The sequence below is a fragment of the Xyrauchen texanus genome, chromosome 8, assembly GCF_025860055.1.
Source record: "Xyrauchen texanus isolate HMW12.3.18 chromosome 8, RBS_HiC_50CHRs, whole genome shotgun sequence".
Taxonomy (NCBI): domain Eukaryota; kingdom Metazoa; phylum Chordata; class Actinopteri; order Cypriniformes; family Catostomidae; genus Xyrauchen; species Xyrauchen texanus.
This window is the reverse complement of record NC_068283.1, coordinates 5,509,927-5,530,329: the sequence shown is the minus strand read 5'-3', so window position 1 is coordinate 5,530,329 and position 20,403 is coordinate 5,509,927. Positions and strand designations below refer to the sequence as shown.

General features: G+C 38.6%; 1 protein-coding gene across 1 annotated transcript in view; it reads right to left on the bottom strand.

The window, feature by feature from the left end:
- LOC127647546 (putative short-chain dehydrogenase/reductase family 42E member 2) overlaps window positions 1–20,403 on the bottom strand; it is a 38,726-nt gene that overhangs the window by 3,204 nt on the left and 15,119 nt on the right. Inside the window, exons 7-11 of the mRNA XM_052131840.1 lie at window positions 13,436–13,518; window positions 9,688–9,825; window positions 9,518–9,583; window positions 9,331–9,394; window positions 8,685–8,758 (exon numbers count right to left, since the gene is read on the bottom strand). Of these exons, the coding sequence (XP_051987800.1) occupies window positions 8,685–8,758; window positions 9,331–9,394; window positions 9,518–9,583; window positions 9,688–9,825; window positions 13,436–13,518 (425 nt within the window). The remainder of the gene's footprint in view (window positions 1–8,684; window positions 8,759–9,330; window positions 9,395–9,517; window positions 9,584–9,687; window positions 9,826–13,435; window positions 13,519–20,403) is intronic.

The window sequence follows — 20,403 nt, the reverse complement described above, 5'->3', positions numbered from 1 at the left end:
TTTTGTCGACATTCAGGGACAGGTTGTTGGCTCTACACCAGTTCGTCAGCCTCTGCACCTCCTCTCTGTATGCTGACTCGTTGTTCTTGCTGATGAGACCCACCACGGTCGTGTCATCGGCGAACTTGATGATGTGATTCGAGCTGTGCATTGCTGCACAGTCGTGAGTCAGCAGAGTGAACAGCAGTGGACTGAGCACACAGCCCTGGGGGCCCCAGTGCTCAGTGTGGTGGTGGTGGAGATGCTGTTCCCGATCCGGACTGACTGAGGTCTCCCAGTCAGGAAGTCCAGGATCCAGTTGCAGAGGGAGGTGTCCAGGCCCAGCAGGTTCAGCTTTCCAATCAGGTGCTGGGGAATGATTGTGTTGAATGCTGAGCTGAAATCTATGAACAGCATTCGAACGTATGAGTCCTTATTGTCTAGGTGGGTGAGGGCCAGATGGAGGGTTGTGGTGATGGCATCGTCCGTTGAACGGTTTGAACGATCACGCAAACTGCAGTGGGTCTAGTGAGGGGGCAGCTGGGTCTTAATCTGCCTCATGACGAGCCTCTCGAAGCACTTCATGATGATGGGTGTAAGTGCGACGGGACGGTAGTCATTGAGGCAGGACACTGAAGACTTCTTTGGCATGGGGATGATGGTGGTGGCCTTGAAGCACGTTGGAACAACGGCGCTGCTCAGAGAGATGTTAAAGATGTCGGTAAGAACATCTGCTAGCTGGTCTGCACATCCTCTGAGCACTCTGCCAGGAATGTTGTCTGGTCCAGCAGCCTTCCGTGGGTTGACTCTACATAGAGTTTTCCTCACATCTGCCGTGGTAAGACAGAGCACCTGGTCGTTGGGAGGAGGGGTGGACTTCCTCGCCATCACGTCGTTCTGCACTTCAAACCGAGCGTAGAAGTCGCTCAGCGCATCTGGAAGGGAGGCATCTTTGTCACAGGCAACTGATGTTGTCCTGTAGTTGGTGATGGCCTGGATGCCCTGCCACATGCGCCGCGTGTCACCGCTGTCCTGGAAGTGACTGTGGATTCTCTGGGCGTGCGCGCGCTTTGCCTCTCTGATTGCCCGTGACAGTTTGGCCCTAGCTGTTCTTAGGGCTGCCTTATCGCCTGCTCTGAAGGCGGAGTCTCGGGACCTCAGCAGCGTGCGCACCTCCGCAGTCATCCACGGCTTCTGGTTGGAGCGTGTGGTGATGGTCTTGGAGAAAGTGACATCATCAATGCACTTGCTGATGTAGCTGGTCACTGATGCTGTGTATTCCTCCAAGTTGGTAGAATCGCCATATGTTGCAGCCTCCCTGAACATGTGCCAGTCAGTACACTCAAAACAGTCCTGAAGAGCAGAGATGGCTCCTGCTGGCCAGGTTTTCACCTGCTTCTGAAGCGGTTTTGTGCGTCTGACTAGCGGTCTGTATGCTGGAATTAACATAACAGAGATGTGGTCTGAGTAGCCGAGGTGGGGGCGGGGCTCCGCCTGCACGCGCCTGGGATGTTTGTGTAAACAAGATCAAGCTGCTCGCCCCTCTCGTTGCAAAGTCCACATACTGATGGAATTTAGGGAGCACTGTCTTGAGATTTGCATGGTTGAAATCTCCGCGACAATAAACAGTCCGTCGGGGTGAGCGTTCTGCAGTTCAGCTCATAGCCCCATACAGTTCACAGAGCGCTTCCTTAGCATTAGGCTGGGGGAATGTAAACTCGGTTATGCAAACAGTGGTGAATTCCGTGGTAGATAAAAAGGTCTGCATCTAACAGTCACAAGCTCCAACAGCGATGAACAGTAACTAGAGACTAACATAGAGTTCTTGCACCATTCCGTGTTGATGTAAACACACAAGCCACCACCGCGAGTCTTACCGCGAGAGAGCTGTATTTCTGTCGGCACGAAACGAGGCGCAGCCCGTCTAGCTGAATGGCGGCATCCGAACTCTGTCGCTGAGCCACGCCTCCGTGAAAACAAAGACGCAGCAGTCTCTAAACTCACGCTGCGTAGCCTGCTGGAGTCGGATATAGTCCAGTTTATTGTCCAGGGAGCAAACATTTGAGAGCAGGATAGACGGGAGAGCCGGCCGGCTAGGGTTTGTTTTAGCCTAGCATGGACCCCGCCCTCTTTCCGCTTCGCTTTCGCGACACCGCTACGACGTCCTCTCCCCGCCACCAGCATCAGGCGACGCCGAGGGCTGGAGGCCTGGTCTCCGCAGCAAGCCGAGTGCAGCGTGAGCGCCTCCTGCAGGTCATCATGCAGCTTGGTTTTTGCATGATTCTTATATTTGAGTAGTGTCTGGCGATGGTAGACACGAACACTGGTTGCTCCGATGTCCATGTGTTGCAAAAGTCGGGCTTTTTTAACAAAAATAGCACCGTTGTGGATCCGGAGTGGCCGCTGCGTGCTACCGCGCCGCCATCTTGGATCTATTGGATCTACAATGGAGTCTATGTGGGTATACCGCATCAGGTCCTGACAGATGGTAGAGCCCAGGAACCTGAATGACTGCCACAGTGCTGTTCAGGATGGTGAGGGGGTGGGGGAATGCGGGGGGATTTCTCCTGAAGCCCACTATCATCTCCACTGTTTTGAGCATGTTTAGCTCAAGGTTGTTGTGACCACGACAAACAGCCAGCTGTTCAACCTCTCGTCTGTATGCAGACTAGTCACCGTCGCGGATGAGGCCAATGACCGTGGTGTCATCTACAAACCTCAGGAGCTTGACAGTGGGGTCCTTTGCACTGCAGTCATTCATGTACAGGGAGAAGAGCAGTAGAGAAAGAACGCATTACTGAGGAGCACCAGTGTGAATAGTGAGGGTCCTGGATGTGAGTTTCCCCAGTCTCACTAGCTGCTGCCTATCTGTCAGAAAGCTGGTGGTCCGTCGAAAGATTGGGGTGGGCATGGAGAGCTGGGTCAGTTTGGTTGAGAGAAGATCAGGCATGATGGTATTGAAGGCTAAACTGAAGAATTTACAATAAAATGACCAAATGACCGTTATTTTTGAGCCCCACACCTTTCAGCCCTTCAAAGCTCTCACAATGGAGGGTAAAGTCTTTAAAGGAAATAGGGTGTAGGGATGATCACTTCTGAATGGAACGCACCCCATCATTCAGATGAGTTAGAAAACATATAACAGCATGAGCCAGAACTGCCTGAACTCTTTGCCAAGTTTCACCAAACCCATATGTACTGTACATGCCATAGGTGTCAATTTGTTAAATTCTTTATATTTAAAATGTTTGATGAAGTAAAAATATGTCATAATTAGGGCTGTTGATTTAACGCGTTAATTCAGTGCAATAAATGTAACAAAAAATAATGTGTTAAAAAAATGAACGCAAACAATCGCAATGGGAAATTTCAGCTGTATGAGCAACGTGCAGTGAAGAAAACAACCATCCAGCAGCACAACACAGGCATTCGTTACGTTCTTGCGTTTAAAACACTTGAAGGAGCGCAAATCCGAACTAAGGGATCTCAAGATGTGTTTAAAGATTGAGTATTAAAATATATTTAACTTGACACACTGAACTAAACATTTTATGTTTATGATACAACGCACCCGATACACTACACAAGCATGTCTGATGCATGTTGAAATTGACGGGTCCTTAAACAAGCCCTCATAATAAATCTCCAACTGATTGACAGATTCACTTGTGAAATGGATTGCTGTGAATTGTATGTCAATGATTGACTTATGATCAGTAATATGATAGTAAACAATACATTGTATTCTAAAGCCGCTTTTTGTATTGTCTTATCAATGATTAACTCTCCTGCTACAAGAATGTATTTAAAGATAACTATGTATAATTATTTCATTATTAATTATTGAATTATTGTTATATGAGGGGCTTTCTCAGCAAATGTTTTTATATGCGATTAATTAATCGGGACATCATGTAATTAATTTGATTAAAAATTGTAATCGATTGACAGCCCTAGTCATAATGTATTATTGCCCCTTTAAATATATGCATGTTTACACATTCGTTTAATATTTTGTAACATTCTTGGTTTTTTGTATGCATAATTTTTATTATTTACAAATACACTGAGTTTACATTATGTATAACAAACATTAAAATGTTACAGTCTCTTTAAGAACAGTGGCTGTACAGCAAATCTGTTTCAGTTGAGCGCTTTCTTTACCACAACCGTGCTGTAGGTTTGAGTTAATCTGAGTAAATAACAGAACGGGTATGAAAAGGGACTTAAATCAATGAAAATCGACTGCGCGGATCTTAACTTTGAAAGATAATTTGACCAAGAGGGCCCTAAAAGAAAATTGGCCCCCGGGGCCCTTGCTACTCATAATCCGACCATTGACCAATGTCTATTCTCTTATAATGAGATAGCAATTTCTTGTTCTTGTAATTTTATGAAAATGTACATTTATGCAGGCTGTTTTATTGACACCCTCTTCATTGGGTGAATCATCTGTGAACTCATTTGCACTTCTCCTGGTGGACATTCCTCCAGTTGGTATCAACTCTTCATCATCTCATCTTCACTACTGGACTTAGTATCACCATCCTATGGGAGAGGTAGGACTGGGACATTTTATATACTCACACACTATACATTCAATTTATTAACCTTTTTTTTTTGTTTCATTTTCTTTGTAAGACTTGTTGTAATTTGTTATCTGTCATTGAGATCCTACCTCTCTATTTGGAAATTGTTCAAATGTTCAAAATGGAAACATATCATTGTAAATATAAACACAAAAATAATAAAGGCTTTGCACCACTTTATTAACATACAATACCCCCGCAATTTGCACGCATGCACCCACAGATGGCACACCCACACCCATTTGTGCTGTGCACTGGCACAAAAATTGTGCTAAGAATTAGTGCTCTCATGAAAATAATATAAGATTTATCACACGTTCGTTGTGTGTTGCACTTCACTTAGTGTGGTCATGAAAATAGAGTCCTGTGAGTAAATTATTATTATTATTATTTTGGTGAACTCAACTGAGAGATTTGGCTTCAGGTTTTGGCTTCACCAGATTACATTCTGAGGTTTTTTTTTTTTTATCTACTAATGGCTTTAATGACCTCCTTTTACCTGGCATTAATTTTACATAAAGCTGCTCTGCATCCTTGTGCTCTTCTGGCATGATGCAATGCTGCCACAGCCTCTCTCCCCTTCCCAGCCTACAGATTGGGTATCTACATGGAAAATCTCCACTGAGCCAAGAGCCAGGGCAGGTCTTGTCTTACCCCCCGACCCAAAACACTGCTATCTAAACCAATACACCAGGGCCACAGGAATTATCTTAAAACCTTTCCCTGCTTGACCCATCATATGTTTTATATTTTATGGGAATAGTTATGTTTCTTATTGTTTTTAACATCAGTTATGTACATTGGGGTGTTCTGTGTTATATTTAATGCAGTTTAGTTAATGTTTATTGTGTTATTTAAATGTCACACGTGTTACCCTGATGGTAATATGTGTTTGTGTGAGTGACGCTGAGCGCTGCATCTATATGTTTATTGGTCATTGCTCCTGGAAGAGCCTTTACTGATGAACTTCATGTATATTATTACAGTGATTAACAACACATATAGTAAAATGCAGATTTTTACAGTTTCAGAAGGTTAATATATTAAGTTTAGCATTTAACAATATAAACGACAGTAATGCACCGTGAATCTTAAAATATACAGGCAACAAAATGACATATCGTAAAGCCTGAAATGTGGTTACTGTGTTTTTTACAGTGAATTTCTAGCAATCACAGCTACCAGTTTTTTTTTACCATAAATTTAACAGGATTTATTTTACAGTGTAGGGGTGTACCTGCATAACTGAGCTTAAAGTGTGCATGCTTCTCATCAATGTCACTGCATGTTGATATCATACACACTGAAGAAATGTACAGTTTTTGTGCACGTACAAAAATTAGCTTTTTAAAATTTAGAGATCCGGTGTTTTTTCAGTTTAAAGCCACTCAAAACCAGCACAGTGTTTGATTGACTGGTGAGGGGCAGTGCTTCGCTGCTGTTTGGGATGCATCAAGACGGATGTTGTAGTGTTTACAGCTCAAATGTGATGTGTTTTCATACATTTCTAACAACCTTTAAATGTGATTTGAGTGATCTGATCACTTTTGTAATATATTATTGTAATATTTGCAGCATTATTACTATGTTTCCCATATTTACAAAGACATTTCTTATTATCTGCAGGAGGGTGCAAGGTGGTCTGTTTAAAATTTCAGAGAAAAAGTCCTTCCTTTAATAAAATAACTCCTCTCATAACTTCTAATAAAGTAAATATTTTCTAGATTAATATTTCAATCCTTTATTTTTGTAGACTTTAGTTCAATGACAATATAAATGCCAATTATGTAATTTTGCAAACAACATATTGCGTAATAGCCTAGCACACATAAATGTATCTTAACACATCAAAATATAAACAGCTGTCTTTATATTTTAGAAAGGGGGTCCCTCACAAAGGCATCAAGATATCTGGGGGTCTTTGCATCAAAATAGCTGCCACTGTATAAAACAGACTGTGCCATCTAGTGGACAGAACACTACAACACACACATATGTATAGCCTAATGCATACAACATTCTGTTTAATGTATCACACTTTGAATATGTATCGGATATTGGATATAAAAGTGTACGATTTTGAAACTGAGATGGAGCCTGTGTGATTGACAGGCTCATTTCCTGATTTTGTGTGTGTCTTTCCTCAGTGCCACTTCACCTGTCCGTCTCAACCTAAAGTTCCAGCAAGGAGCTGGTGCTCATGTTTTATTCAGAAAACAATCATCAAACCTGCCGCCATCTGACCAGAATCACCCCTTCAGTCTGTGGCTTGTGTTTCTCATGAATAATGTATGACACAGTGGCAGTCCACACCCAGCTCTACTAACTAAACTCTCTCTTTCTGATTTTACACTAACTTAACTTTTACAGGAGACTTAAAAGTAACTAGGCATTGATGGTAATCTAATCTGCCACACTATAAGAGTAGCCATAGCACCAGAGCAGAGCAGCACACACACATATCTACCAGTATGGCTGGACAATATATATATATATATATATATATATATATATATATATATATATATATATATATATATAAGTTTTAGGACTTCAGGATGCTTTGATTTTTAAATAATTCAACATTTAACTTGTGTAATTATTGTCTGCACACCAGAGCAAAAGATGGGAAAACATTGGCTCACCGTTTATCCAGCGGTGAAACTTTGAAATTCAAAAGTAACAGTCAGTATCTTGTGTAGCCACCAGCTGAATTAAGTACTGCATTGAATCTCCTACTCATTGACTGCAACAGATTTTCCAGTTCTTGCTGTGAGATGTTACCCCACTCTTCCACCAAGCCACTTGCAAGTTCCCGGACATTGCTGGGTAGAATGACCCTAGCCCTCACCCTCCGATCCAACAGTTCCCAGACGTGCTCAATGGGATTGAGATCCGGGCTCTTCACTGGCCATTGCAGAACACTGGCATTCCTGTCTTGCAGGAAATCATGTACAGAACGAGCAGTACGGCTGGTGGCATTGTCATGCTGGAGGGTCATGTCAGGATGAGCCTGCAGGAAGGGTACCACATAAGGGTGGATGATGTCTTCCCTTTAATGCACAGCATTAAGATTGCCTGCAATGACAACAAGCTCAGTCCGATGATGCTGTGACACACCACCCCAGACCATGACGGACCCTCAACCTCCAAATCGATCCCACTCCAGAGTACAGGCCTCAGTGTAACGCTCATTCCTTCAATGATAAACGCGAGTCCGACCATCACCCCTGGTGAGACAAAACCACGACTCGTCAGTGAAGAGCACTTTTTGCCAGTCCTGTCTGGTCCAGCGAAGGTGGGTTTTTGCTCATAGGTGACGTTGTTTCCGGTGATGTCTGGTAAGGACCTGCCTTACAACAGGCCTACAAGCCCTCAGTCTGTCTCCCTGTAGCGCTGTCTTAAGCGTCTCACAGTACTGACATTGCAATTTATTGCTCTGGCCACATCTGCAGTCCTCATGCCTCCATGCAGCATGACAAAGGCACGTTCATGCAGATGAGCAGGGATCCTGGGCATTTTTCTTTTGGTGTTTTTAAGAGTCAGTAGAAAGGTCTCTTTAGTGTCCTAAGTTTTTATAACTGTGACATTAATTGCCTTCCGTCTGTAAGCTGTTAGTGTGTTAATGACCGTTCCACAGGTACATGTTCATTAATTGTTTATGGTTCATTGAACAAGCATGGAAAACATTGTTTAAAACCTTTACAATAAAGATCTTTAAAGTTATATGGATTTTTACAACATTATCTTTAAATCACAGTGTCCTTAAAAAGGGACTTTCCTTTATTTGCTGAGTTTATATATATATATCTATAAATATGGGGTGGGTCATTGTGAACTAGGTTTGCTAACTTTCCTGTATTAGCCGGGATGTCCCATATTTTTGTAAATTTGTTAAAGCTATTTAATGACCTGTTATTGTGGAGGGATACAGAAATATCATTAAAACAACTTTATTAGGAAAAGGAAATTAGAGCAAACAGCAGCAATTATGCACTGAAGTTTGATTCTTGGGGTTATCTGTTTGGTCAAATCATCAACTGAGTGTAAACAATGGTAGTAGTGATGCTTGCCTAGCAAACACCACAAAATGAAGGATGAATGGAAAAAATGTACCTCATTTCTTGTCAGAAGCAATGGAATTTCCACTATAGGACTCAGAGCCACATGCAATCGCTCCATGAGAATTGCTGGGGAAGATGTGAAATTAAATTTAGTACATTCATTTAAAGATGATATGTAGATGAAAAAGATATTTCATGAAATTAAATGTCTCCAGGTACAGAAATATAAAAAACAACTGAGAAATACTGTTTTTAGTAACATTCTTCCAATCATTATTATTGCACCATAGAAGGGTTTTCATTTTTTAACCATAAATGTTTTTTAAAAAGAATAAGTCATTTTATTTTATGTAATATTTTTACATGTTAAAATACTTTCTCCTATCCTTACTTAATATATAGTAACAATTACAATGAAGTCTTTCATAGGTTGATTTCCCCAAAAAGTGTAAACACTGATACACTTTCAAAGTAATGCTCTGTTTCTAAGAGCATCACGACAAGCCAACACAGCAACATTCCTCTAAGCAATCGTGTGAGTTGGGGATGGTATTATCTATTTAAAGACAGGGGAAATGCCCAGGAAACCATTTTGAAAAGTCATTGTTTTTTGTTATTTTGTATGGTGCCACTAGTGCTGCAGAAATTCCACACTTCAGCTTTAAATTATTAATTAAAACTTAATTTGAGGGTCCCACCTGCTGAGTACACCAGAGATACAGGAAGGTAGATCAATGGTCGATTGTGGCCCAATCTTTCAAACTGAAGAGAGACAGATGTTTAGTATCTTACAGTAACAGAACAAATATAATAGCAATACAAGGAGGAAACTTTCAAATATATAAATCTGGTTAATTAAAGAAATTTGGTTGGAGTGCTACTCACCAGAGGTTTCAACCACTCAAAAACATTGACAGACTCCCCATCATTGATAAAGTAGGCCTGTCCACTCTGAAAACCACAAATAACTTGTTAATACATCACAAATAATGTGCGTTCAAAGCTGCTGATTGCAATCAAATGAAACATTTGTAACTGTGTTGTTTTACAAATACCGCCACAAATCTTCTCTCTGCAGTCAGTCCTTTAGCTGCTAAAACATGAGCCATCACCAGATTATCCACATGCACCCAATTCATCTTCGCATTAGGATCCCCAAAACAAAAGCTGAACAACCTCCTCTCCACATTCACCTGTGAGGAGAGGAGACGAGAGGAGACATGAGACAAGAAAGAAAAGGAAAGAGAAGAGATGTGATGTGATGAGATAAGAGAAGAGAAGAAACTAGACAAGATGACAACACATAACGAAACAAGACAAGGTGAGATGATGAGAAACGAGACAAGAGACAAATTGAGATGAGTAAAGAGATAGAAGAAACAAGAATATGAGAGACAAGATAAGAAGAGATGAGATGAGAAAAGATTAGACATGACGAGATGAGATAAGGTGAGATGAGATGAGAAGAAAAGAAACAAGCCAAACAAACAGGAAACTAGAGACATGATGAGATGAGACAAGAGATGAGGTGAGATAAAAAAAAGTGAGATAAGATGAGAATAAAGAGGAGAGACAAGACAAGAGATGAGATGAGAAGAAACGAGAAAAGATTATAGGAGACGGTACAAGATTAGGTGAGATGAGAATAAACAAGGCACGAGACAAAATGAGATGAGAAAAGAGATGAGAAGACACAAAGACTAGAGACAAAAGATTAGACAAAAAGAGATAAGAAGAGACTACATGAGACAATACAAGAAAATATGAGACAAGACAAGATGAGATAAGGTGAGATGAGATGAGAAACAAGACAAGTTAAAAAGATTTTAGAAGAAACAAGAAGACGAGAGACAAGAGACGAGACAAGATGAGAAGAGATGACATGAGATAAGATAAGAAAAAGTGAGAAAAGACAAGATGAGAAGAAATAAGGTGAGGTGAGAAGAAATGAGAAAAGATGAGATGAGACAGGAGACAAGACAAGATGAGACAAGATAAGGTGAGATGAGATGATTAGAGAAGAAACAAGACAAGAGATATAAGAAAAAAGAAGACGTGACAATATGAGAAGAGACTACATGAAACAAGACAAGAAAAGGCAAGACAGGATGAGATGTGACAAGATAAGGTGAGAAGAGATAAGAATAAACAAGACAAGACGACAAGATGAGATTAAATAAAGTGAGATGAGAATATTAGACGAGATGAATTAAGACAGGATATAAGATAAGACAAGATAGGGTGAGATGAGAAGAGAAGAAACAAGACAAGAGATGAAAAGACGAGACAACACGAGTTGAGAAGAGACAACATGAAACAAGACAAGAAAAGATAAAACAAGATGAGTTGAGATAAGATAAGATGACTTTAGATGAGACAAGAGACGAGAGACAAGATGAGAAGAGATGAGAAAAGATGAGACAAAATAAGAAGAGATGAGATTAGATGAGAAAAAACAAGACAAGAGATTAGACTAGAGACAAGAAGAAAAACAAGAGAATAAAGACGAGACAAAAAGATATAGGAAGAGACAACATGAGACAACTCAAGAAATTAAAAGTCAAGATGAGATAAGGTGAGATGAGATGAAAAGAAACAAGACAAGAATACAAGTAAAAAAAAGGAAGATTAGAAGAAACAAGAAGACAAGAGACGAGACAAAATGAAATTAAATAACGTGAGATGAGAAGGAATGAGACAAGATGAGAAGAGACAAGATTAGATGAAATGAGAAAAAACAAGACAAGAGACAAGATGAGTTGAAACAACAGATGAGAAGAAAAAAGAGATGAGAGACAAAAAAGAGACAAAAAAATATAAGAAGAGACAACACAAGAAATTATGAGAAAAGATTATATGAGATAAGGTCAGATGAGATGAAATGAAACTAGACAAAAAGACAAGTTAAAAAGAAGCAAGAGATGAGAAGAAACAAAAAGACGAGAGACAAGACAAGGGACGAGACAAGATGACGAGAGAAGAGATGACATGAGATAAGTCAAGAAAATATGAGACAAGGTGAGATAAAATAAGGTGAGGTGAGAAAAAATTAGACAAGATGAGATGAGACAGGAGACAACATGAAACAAGACAAAGTAAGACAAGACAAGATAAGTTGAGATGAGAAGAAACAAGATGAGACAAGATGAGATGAGACAAGAGACGAGATGTGATGAGAAAATAAAGTGAGATGAGATGAGATGAGTCCAGAAATGAGAAGAAACCAGAAGACAATATACAAGAGACAAGATGAGAAGAGACAAGAAAAGATGAGACAAGATGAGATGAGACGAGAGACGAGATGTGATGAGAAAATAAAGTGAGATGAGATGATAAGATACAAGACAAGAGACAAGATGAGATGAGTCCAGAAATGAGAAGAAACCAGAAGACAATATACAAGAGACAAGATGAGAAGAGACAAGAAAAGATGAGACAAGATGAGACAAGAGACGAGATGTGATGTGATGAGAAAATAAAGTGAGATGAGATGAGACGAGAGACGAGATGTGATGAGAAAATTAAGTGAGATGAGATGATAAGATACAAGACAAGAGACAAGATGAGATGAGTCCAGAAATGAGAAGAAACCAGAAGACAATATACAAGAGACAAGATGAGAAGAGACAAGAAAAGATGAGACAAGATGAGATGAGACGAGAGACGAGATGTGATGAGAAAATAAAGTGAGATGAGATGATAAGATACAAGACAAGAGACAAGATGAGATGAGTCCAGAAATGAGAAGAAACCAGAAGACAATATACAAGAGACAAGATGAGAAGAGACAAGAAAAGATGAGACAAGATGAGACAAGAGACGAGATGTGATGAGAAAATAAAGTGAGATGAGATGAGACGAGAGACGAGATGTGATGAGAAAATTAAGTGAGATGAGATGATAAGATACAAGACAAGAGACAAGATGAGATGAGTCCAGAAATGAGAAGAAACCAGAAGACAATATACAAGAGACAAGATGAGAAGAGACAAGAAAAGATGAGACATGACGAGATGAGACTAAATAAAATGAGATGAAAAGAAACAAGACAAGTTGAGATGAGACAAGAGATGAGTGACAAGAGACAAGATGAGAAAAGACAAGAAAAAAGAGATGAGGGACAAAAAGATATAAGAAGAGACAACACAAGTGAGAAGAGATAAGAATAAACAAGACAAGAAGACAAGATGAGATGAGACGAGACAAAACAAGATGAGATGAGATGAGATGAGATGAGGCAAGACAAGACAAGAGACGAGACGATATGAGAAGAGAAAAAATAAAACCAGACAAGAAAAGATGAGACGAGATAAGGTGAGATGACAAGAGAAGAAACAAGAAAAGAAAAGATGAGACAAGGTGAGATGAAAAGAAACAAGACAAGATGAGATGAGATAAGGTGACATGAGATGAAAAGAAACATCTCATGTCACCTTAGAGAAAAGATGAGACAAGATAATATAAGGTGAGATGAATAGAAACAAAACAAGATCAGATGAGATAAGGTGACATGAGATGGGAAGAAAGAATACAAGACAAGAAGAAATAAGAGGAGACAAGAATAAACAAAAAGACGAGAGACACGATGAGAAAAGAGTAGACGGAATGAGATGGCAAGAAAAGAGAGGAGTTTCTTCACAACACATACATGAGACAGCACAGGCTGAAACGGGAGCTTCTCACAGACTCCATTAATATTGCACAGCTCTGGACACACTGGCACAGCTGTAGCTGAAGACTACAACTGTCTGAGATCAGTGTGTGAAAGAGTACAAGGTGAAATAGAGTGAGAGAGAAACTTACCATCACTCTGTGTAAATGCCTCCTCTCTTCAGGACCGTAGATCCCAGACGGACGCAGCACACATGTGTGGAGAATACCACCCCCTATAGCAACAATACAATATACAACCAAATTACACAAGCAAACTATCAGTGGTCTCCATTTATTTCTTACTCCATATTTAAAAAACTAAAACATGAATGTCCAAAAGTTTTACTCTTGCCTAGTGGAAATCAATATGTGCTTTTCAATAATCAACACATTTCCATGCAGACAGGATCGTTTTGTGATGTCACAATGGTGTAGTGATGGTGTCATATGGTAATACCATGGTACTACATTACTTTTTCATGTACCATTCCCCAGAACTCAAACATTTTGTATTAAATTCTTTCAAGACCAAATTATCAGATCAAAGCCTATTAGATCAGTTGAATCTTACACAAATGATCCTTGGCCCAACAAGGATTACTCAATCAACACAAACTCACATAGATTTAATTTTTACCAATAAACCTGAAAGAATTACAAAATCATTTAATTTGGTAACAGGTATGTCAGACCACAACTTGACCTTAATCGTAAGAAAGTTGACAAAAAAAAAGGTTTTTATACAGACAAGAAGGCAAAAGTTTTTTTAATATTATACCAAAATCCTTAATCGGCCAATTCGAGGAGAAATTAAAGCACTTGGACTGGAATGATATTATGCAGTCTGGTGACACAGAACAAGCATTTATCAATATGATGGATAGAGTTAATACGACTAAAAATGAATTTAGTAAAAATATATCTTACTCGAGTAAAGTACATCTGCCATGGTTAAATGAACAGCTTTGGAAGCTAATGAAGCAGAGAGACTTGGCATTAAAGGCTGCTCTTAAATCTAAATTACCACATGATAAGAGAACATTCCAGAATTTGCGAAATAAAGTAGTAAAAGAATTAAGACAGGCCAAAGCTAATTATTTTATTAAATTCATTGAGGATCTCTTGCTACCAAAGCACTAATTGTCAATGAAATGATTACAGATCATAGATTGGATGCGCTCTGTTTGACTGAAACCTGGCTTAAACCGGATGAATATATTAGTTTAAATGAATCTACTCCCCCAGGTTATTGTTATAAACATGAACCTCGTCTGAAGGGTCGAGGAGGAGGTGTTGCTACAATTTACAGTGAAGTTTTTGGTGTTACTCAGAGGACAGGATATAAATGTAAGTCTTTTGAACTGATAATGCTTAATGTGACACCGTCAAATACAAATATAAATAAAAATCTCTGTCGCCCTTTACCCTTGCTACAGTGTATAGATCACCCGGCCTTATTCAGATTTCCTTAGTGAATTTGCAAATTTTTTATCAGATCTTGTAGTTACTGTAGATAGAGCCTTAATTGTTGGTGACTTCAACATTCACATAGATAATGAAAATGATACATTGGGATTAGCATTTATTGATATTCTCAACTCTCTTGGAGTCAGACAAAATGTAACAGGACCAACTCATCGCCATAATCATACGCTAGATTTAATTCTTTCATATGGAGTTGATGTTGATAATATAGAAATTCTGCAGCAGAGCGATGACATCTCGGATCATTACCTCGTCTCTTGCATGCTGCAATCAGCTAATGTTACTCAATCTACACCACGCTATCGCTCAGGTAGAACTATTCTTTCGACCACTAAAGATGACTTCACTAATACTCTTCCAGATCTATCTCATATACTCAATAAACCCCAAAGCCCAGAAGAACTTGATGAAATAACAAAAAATTTAAATGCAGTGTTCTCTAGCACCCTTGATGTTGTCGCCCCACTTCGATTAAAGAAAATTAAAGAAATAAGCCCTGCACCATGGTACAATGATCACACTCATGCTCTCAAGAGAGCAGCTCGGAAAATGGAGCTTATGTGGAAAAATACAAAATTAGAAGTATTTCAGGGTGCATGGAAGGATAGTGTCTGTAGCTACAAACACGCACTCAAAGCTGCCAGGTCAGCATATTTTAGTAAACTCATAGAAAATAACCACAACAATCCTAGATGTTTATTCAGTACTGTGGCTAAATTGGTTAGGAATAAAGCCTCAACCGAACCAGATATTACGCCACAGCTCAAGAGTAATGACTTCATGAATTTCTTTACAGATAAAATTGAAATAATCAGAAATAAAATTGGAATTATGCAATCATCTGTCATAGCACCTCAGAAAACAGTGTCGAATAATTTCCCTCATGTGCAACTTCAATCCTTCGCTATCATAGGTCATGAAGAGCTAACAAAACTTATCGAAACATCAAAAGCCACAACTTGTTTGTTAGATCCTATACCAACTAAGCTCTTAAAAGAGGTATCTCCTGTAATATCAGAACCTCTTCTTAATATCATTAACACCTCGCTATGCTTAGGACATGTACCAAGAAACTTTAAAATGGCAATTATCAAACCGCAAATTAAGAAGCCACAACTTGATCCTGGAGAACTGGCTAATTATAGACCGATTTCAAATCTCCCGTTTATGTCAAAAATATTAGAAAAGGTAGTATCCTCCCAAATATGTTCATTTCTACAGAGAAATAGTATATATGAAGAATTTCAATCAGGATTTAGGCCTCATCACAGTACAGAGACTGCACTTATCAGAGTTACAAATGACTTGCTCTTATCATCTGATCGCGGCTGCATTTCTCTTCTAGTGCTTTTAGATCTTAGTGCTGCATTCTGACATCTATAGATCACAACATTCTCTTGAATAGGCTGGAGAATTATGTTGGAATTTGTGGAGTGGCATTAGCATGGTTTAGGTCATATTTAGCAGACTGCTACCACTTTGTCTATTTAAATGAGGAATTGTCAAACCAAACAAAAGTAAAGTATGGAGTGCCACAGGGATCAGTTTTAGGGCCTCTGCTTTTCTCCATGTATATGCTTCCCTGGGAGATATTATCAGGAATCGTGGAATAAGTTTCCACTGCTATGCTGACGATACACAACTTTATATTTCTTCAAAACCTGATGAGATTTCACAATTCTCAAAATTAGCAGAGTGTATCAATGAAATAAAAGATTGGATGGCCAGAAATTTCCTTCTACTCAATTCTGACAAAACAGAGGTTCTAATTATTGGACCAAAAAACTCTAAAAATAAGCCACTAAAATATAATTTGACTCTAGATGGATATACTGTTACATCATCTTCAACAGCAAAGAACTTAGGTGTTATATTTGATACCAATCTGTCCTTTGAAAATCAAATTACAAATGTTTGTAGAACAGCATTCTTCCACCTAAGAAATATTGCTAAATTAAGGCATATGCTCTCGGTTGCTGATGCCTAAAAACTAATTCATGCGTTCATGACCTCAAGACTAGATTATTGTAATGCATTACTGGGAGGATGTCCAGCAAGATCAATAAATAAACTTCAATTGGTTCAAAATGCAGCAGCCAGAGTGCTGACGAGAACCAAGAAATATGATCATATTAGCCCCATTTTATCATCGCTACATTGGCTACCTGTTAAATTCGTATTGATTTTAAAATTCTGTTAACTACATACAAAGCTTTGAATGGTCTAGCTCCGCAGTACTTAAGTGATCTTCTAACACGCTATATTCCAACACGTTCATTAAGATCGCAAAATTCTGGCCTATTAATAGTTCCTAGAATATCAAAATCCACTAAATTAGGAAGATCCTTTTCATATTTGGCTCCTAAACTATGGAATAGTCTCCCAAACACTGTTCGAGATGCAGACACACTCTCTCAGTTTAAGTCTAGACTAAAGACTCATCTATTTAGCCAGGCATACACCTAATTTATCCCACAATTAGGCTGCTTTAGTTGGGTCTGCCGGAACCAGAAACCAGAAACATTGAGCATGATCTCTTACTCTGCAATAAATTGAATGGCATCTACGCTTACATCTTTTTATTTGTTTCCCTGTCTCAACCTCGGGACTCCTATCCTGAGGTCACCAGAACCGGCTGGATCCAGCACCATTCCTGCTTCATGTTGGACTCCACTGCTACATGTCGCAGAATGATGATGACTAAATGCAGCCGTGCCAGCCAAACATCACTTCAATCTATTATGACGGACTTCAGAGGATGAAATTATGCCAACTCCAACCTGCATCACCTCGGTCTATTTATGGACTACGATCCTGAAATGAAATGCATAGACTAACAATTGCCAACAAAAGCCTTCATCAGCCAATTAACAAGGACAATTGCATCTATGTGAACTTCTGCAATTAATCAAGATGGACTTCAAAGACTTTGGTCATTAATCTTACAGTTCAAACACAATCTATGTTTAATCAATGACCCTTATCACTTAGTTTAATAATTTTAAACCATGATTTTACCTATACATAATTAATATTTACATTACATTCATAATGTTAGCCAGAGGGGAACTGGCCCCCACAGTGAGTCTGGTTTCTCCCAAGGTTATTTTTCTCCATTAATCTACATCTTATGGAGTTTTGTGTTCCTTGCCACAGTCGCCTACAGCTTGCTCACTGGGGTTATTAATACAATTATAATTTAGTTATTTATAAACACTATTAAAATTCGTATTTTATCTAAATTACACAATGATGATTAATCGACTTTATAGACATTACAGTTCTTATCGTCTGTTAATGCTAATATTCTGTAAAGCTGCTTTGAAACGATGTGTGTTGTGAAAGGCGCTATACAAATAAAATTGACTTGACTTGACTTGACTTAAGGAAATTGTAAATTAATTTGGAAAAGTATTGATAAAATTACAAAGAAGGAGAATAAATCAGTTCAAAATTGGATAATACAGGACCAATCGAAATTAATAGAAGATAAAGAAAAAATAGCTACAATTTTTAATTCCTTCTTCTTGAACTCTGTACAGTGTCTGGCTAGGAAATTTGGTGCGAGATTTGGAGTAATAGAACCCATAAACAATGAAACGCCTGTCTTCACTATTGAAAATGTTTCAGAATCTACTGTATTGAAAATAATTGATAATTTAAAAGGATCTAAGTCTAAAGATGTTTATGATACTGATGCACGATTTTTTAAAACTTATAAATCAATTCTTTGCAAACCTCTAACACACTTGACAAATCTGTCAATTACAAATTCCTATTTTCTAAATTGCTGGAAAGTGGCAGTAGTGACACCTATTTTTAAAGCAGGTGATAGGACTCTTCCATCAAATTATAGACCCATAAGTATCCTTCCAATAGCATCAAAAATTGCAGAAAGAGTAGTTTGTGATCAATTAGTTTCTTATTTAAACGAAAGTGAAGTAAATCTACACCAAATGCAATTTGGGTTTCGAAACAAATATTCTACTGAAACTGCTAATTGTTATTTTGTCGAACAAATTAGAAGTCAACTTGACAAAGGTGGTGTTGTTGGAGCTGTGTTTCTAGATTTAGCAAAGGCATTTGATACAGTGAATCATAACTGTTTAATGTCAAAACCTCAGAATTTTAATTTATCAGATGCTGCCTTGATGTGGATGAAATCATACCTCAGTAATAGAAGTCAATGCACAAGAATGGCTGATAAATGCTCTTCATTTGCTAGCTGTCCTACGGGGGTTCCTCAGGGGTCAATTTTAGGACCGATTTTATTTAGTATTTATATTAATGATCTGCCTCAAGTATGTCCAGGTATAGATGTTATAATGTATGCGGATGATACTGTGCTTTTTACTCATGCAAGAACTAAAGAACTAGTTGCAAACAAACTGTCATCTGCAATGGTGAAAGTGTCAAATTGGTTGAATGAGTCTTGTTTGTCTCTAAATGTAAGTAAAACTGTATGCACGTATTTCACTGCACTAAAACAAAACTCTGTGAATCCAGATATCATATTTAATGGTGAAGCAATCAAATTTGTGACGCATGTTGAATATTTAGGAATAATAATAGACCAACACCTGTCTTTTAAAAAGCAAGTAAAAAGGGTTATAAATAATGTTAAATTTAATTTGAATAATTTTAAAAGCATCAGGCACCAGCTCTCTGAATCAGCTGCACTTCTTTTAGTACATACTCTGATTCTACCTCACTTGTCGTATTGCATAACAACTTGGTCACAAGCAGATGCAACTACACTTAAGCCTGTGTACTCCCTTCATAAACAAGTCATGAAAGTGTTAGATAAAAAACCAAGGGACTACCATCATTGTACTATTTTGAAAAGGTTACATTTTTTAAATATTAATAATTTTGTATTTTATACTGATGTGTGCCTGATGTACAAAATTATTCATAATCTTGCTCCACCCCCTCTTCAGGGATGCGTGACCCATAATGGAAGTGCAGGTAGGACTAGAGCATCTGCCAGGGGAGATTTGGTACCACAGTACAGAAAAACAGCATTTGGGCAAAAAGCTTTTTCAGTTAGAGTAGTGGGGTTGTGGAATTCCCTACCTACAAACATTCGAAGCCTCAATAGCTTCTTAATTTTTCAAAATAAGCTTAAGTACTGGCTACTATCACAACAGATCTGCAACCACTAATGACTGTGTTGTACATTACAGGTGAAACTCGAAAAATTAGAATATCGTGCAAAAGTTCATTAATTTCAGTAATTCAACTTAAAAGGTGAAACTAATATATTATATAGACTCATTACAAGCAAAGTAAGATATTTCAAGCCTTTATTTGATATAATTTTGATGATTATGGCTTACAGCTTATGAAAACCCCAAATTCAGAATCTCAGAAAATTAGAATATTGTGAAAAGGTTCAGTATTGTAGGCTCAAAGTGTCACACTCTAATCAGCTAAACACCTGCAAAGGGTTCCTGAGCCTTTAAATGGTCTCTCAGTCTGGTTCAGTTGAATTCACAATCATGGGGAAGACTGCTGACCTGACAGTTGTGCAGAAAACCATCATTGACACCCTCCACAAGGAGGGAAAGCCTCAAAAGGTAATTGCAAAAGAAGTTGGATGTTCTCAAAGTGCTGTATCAAAGCACATTAAT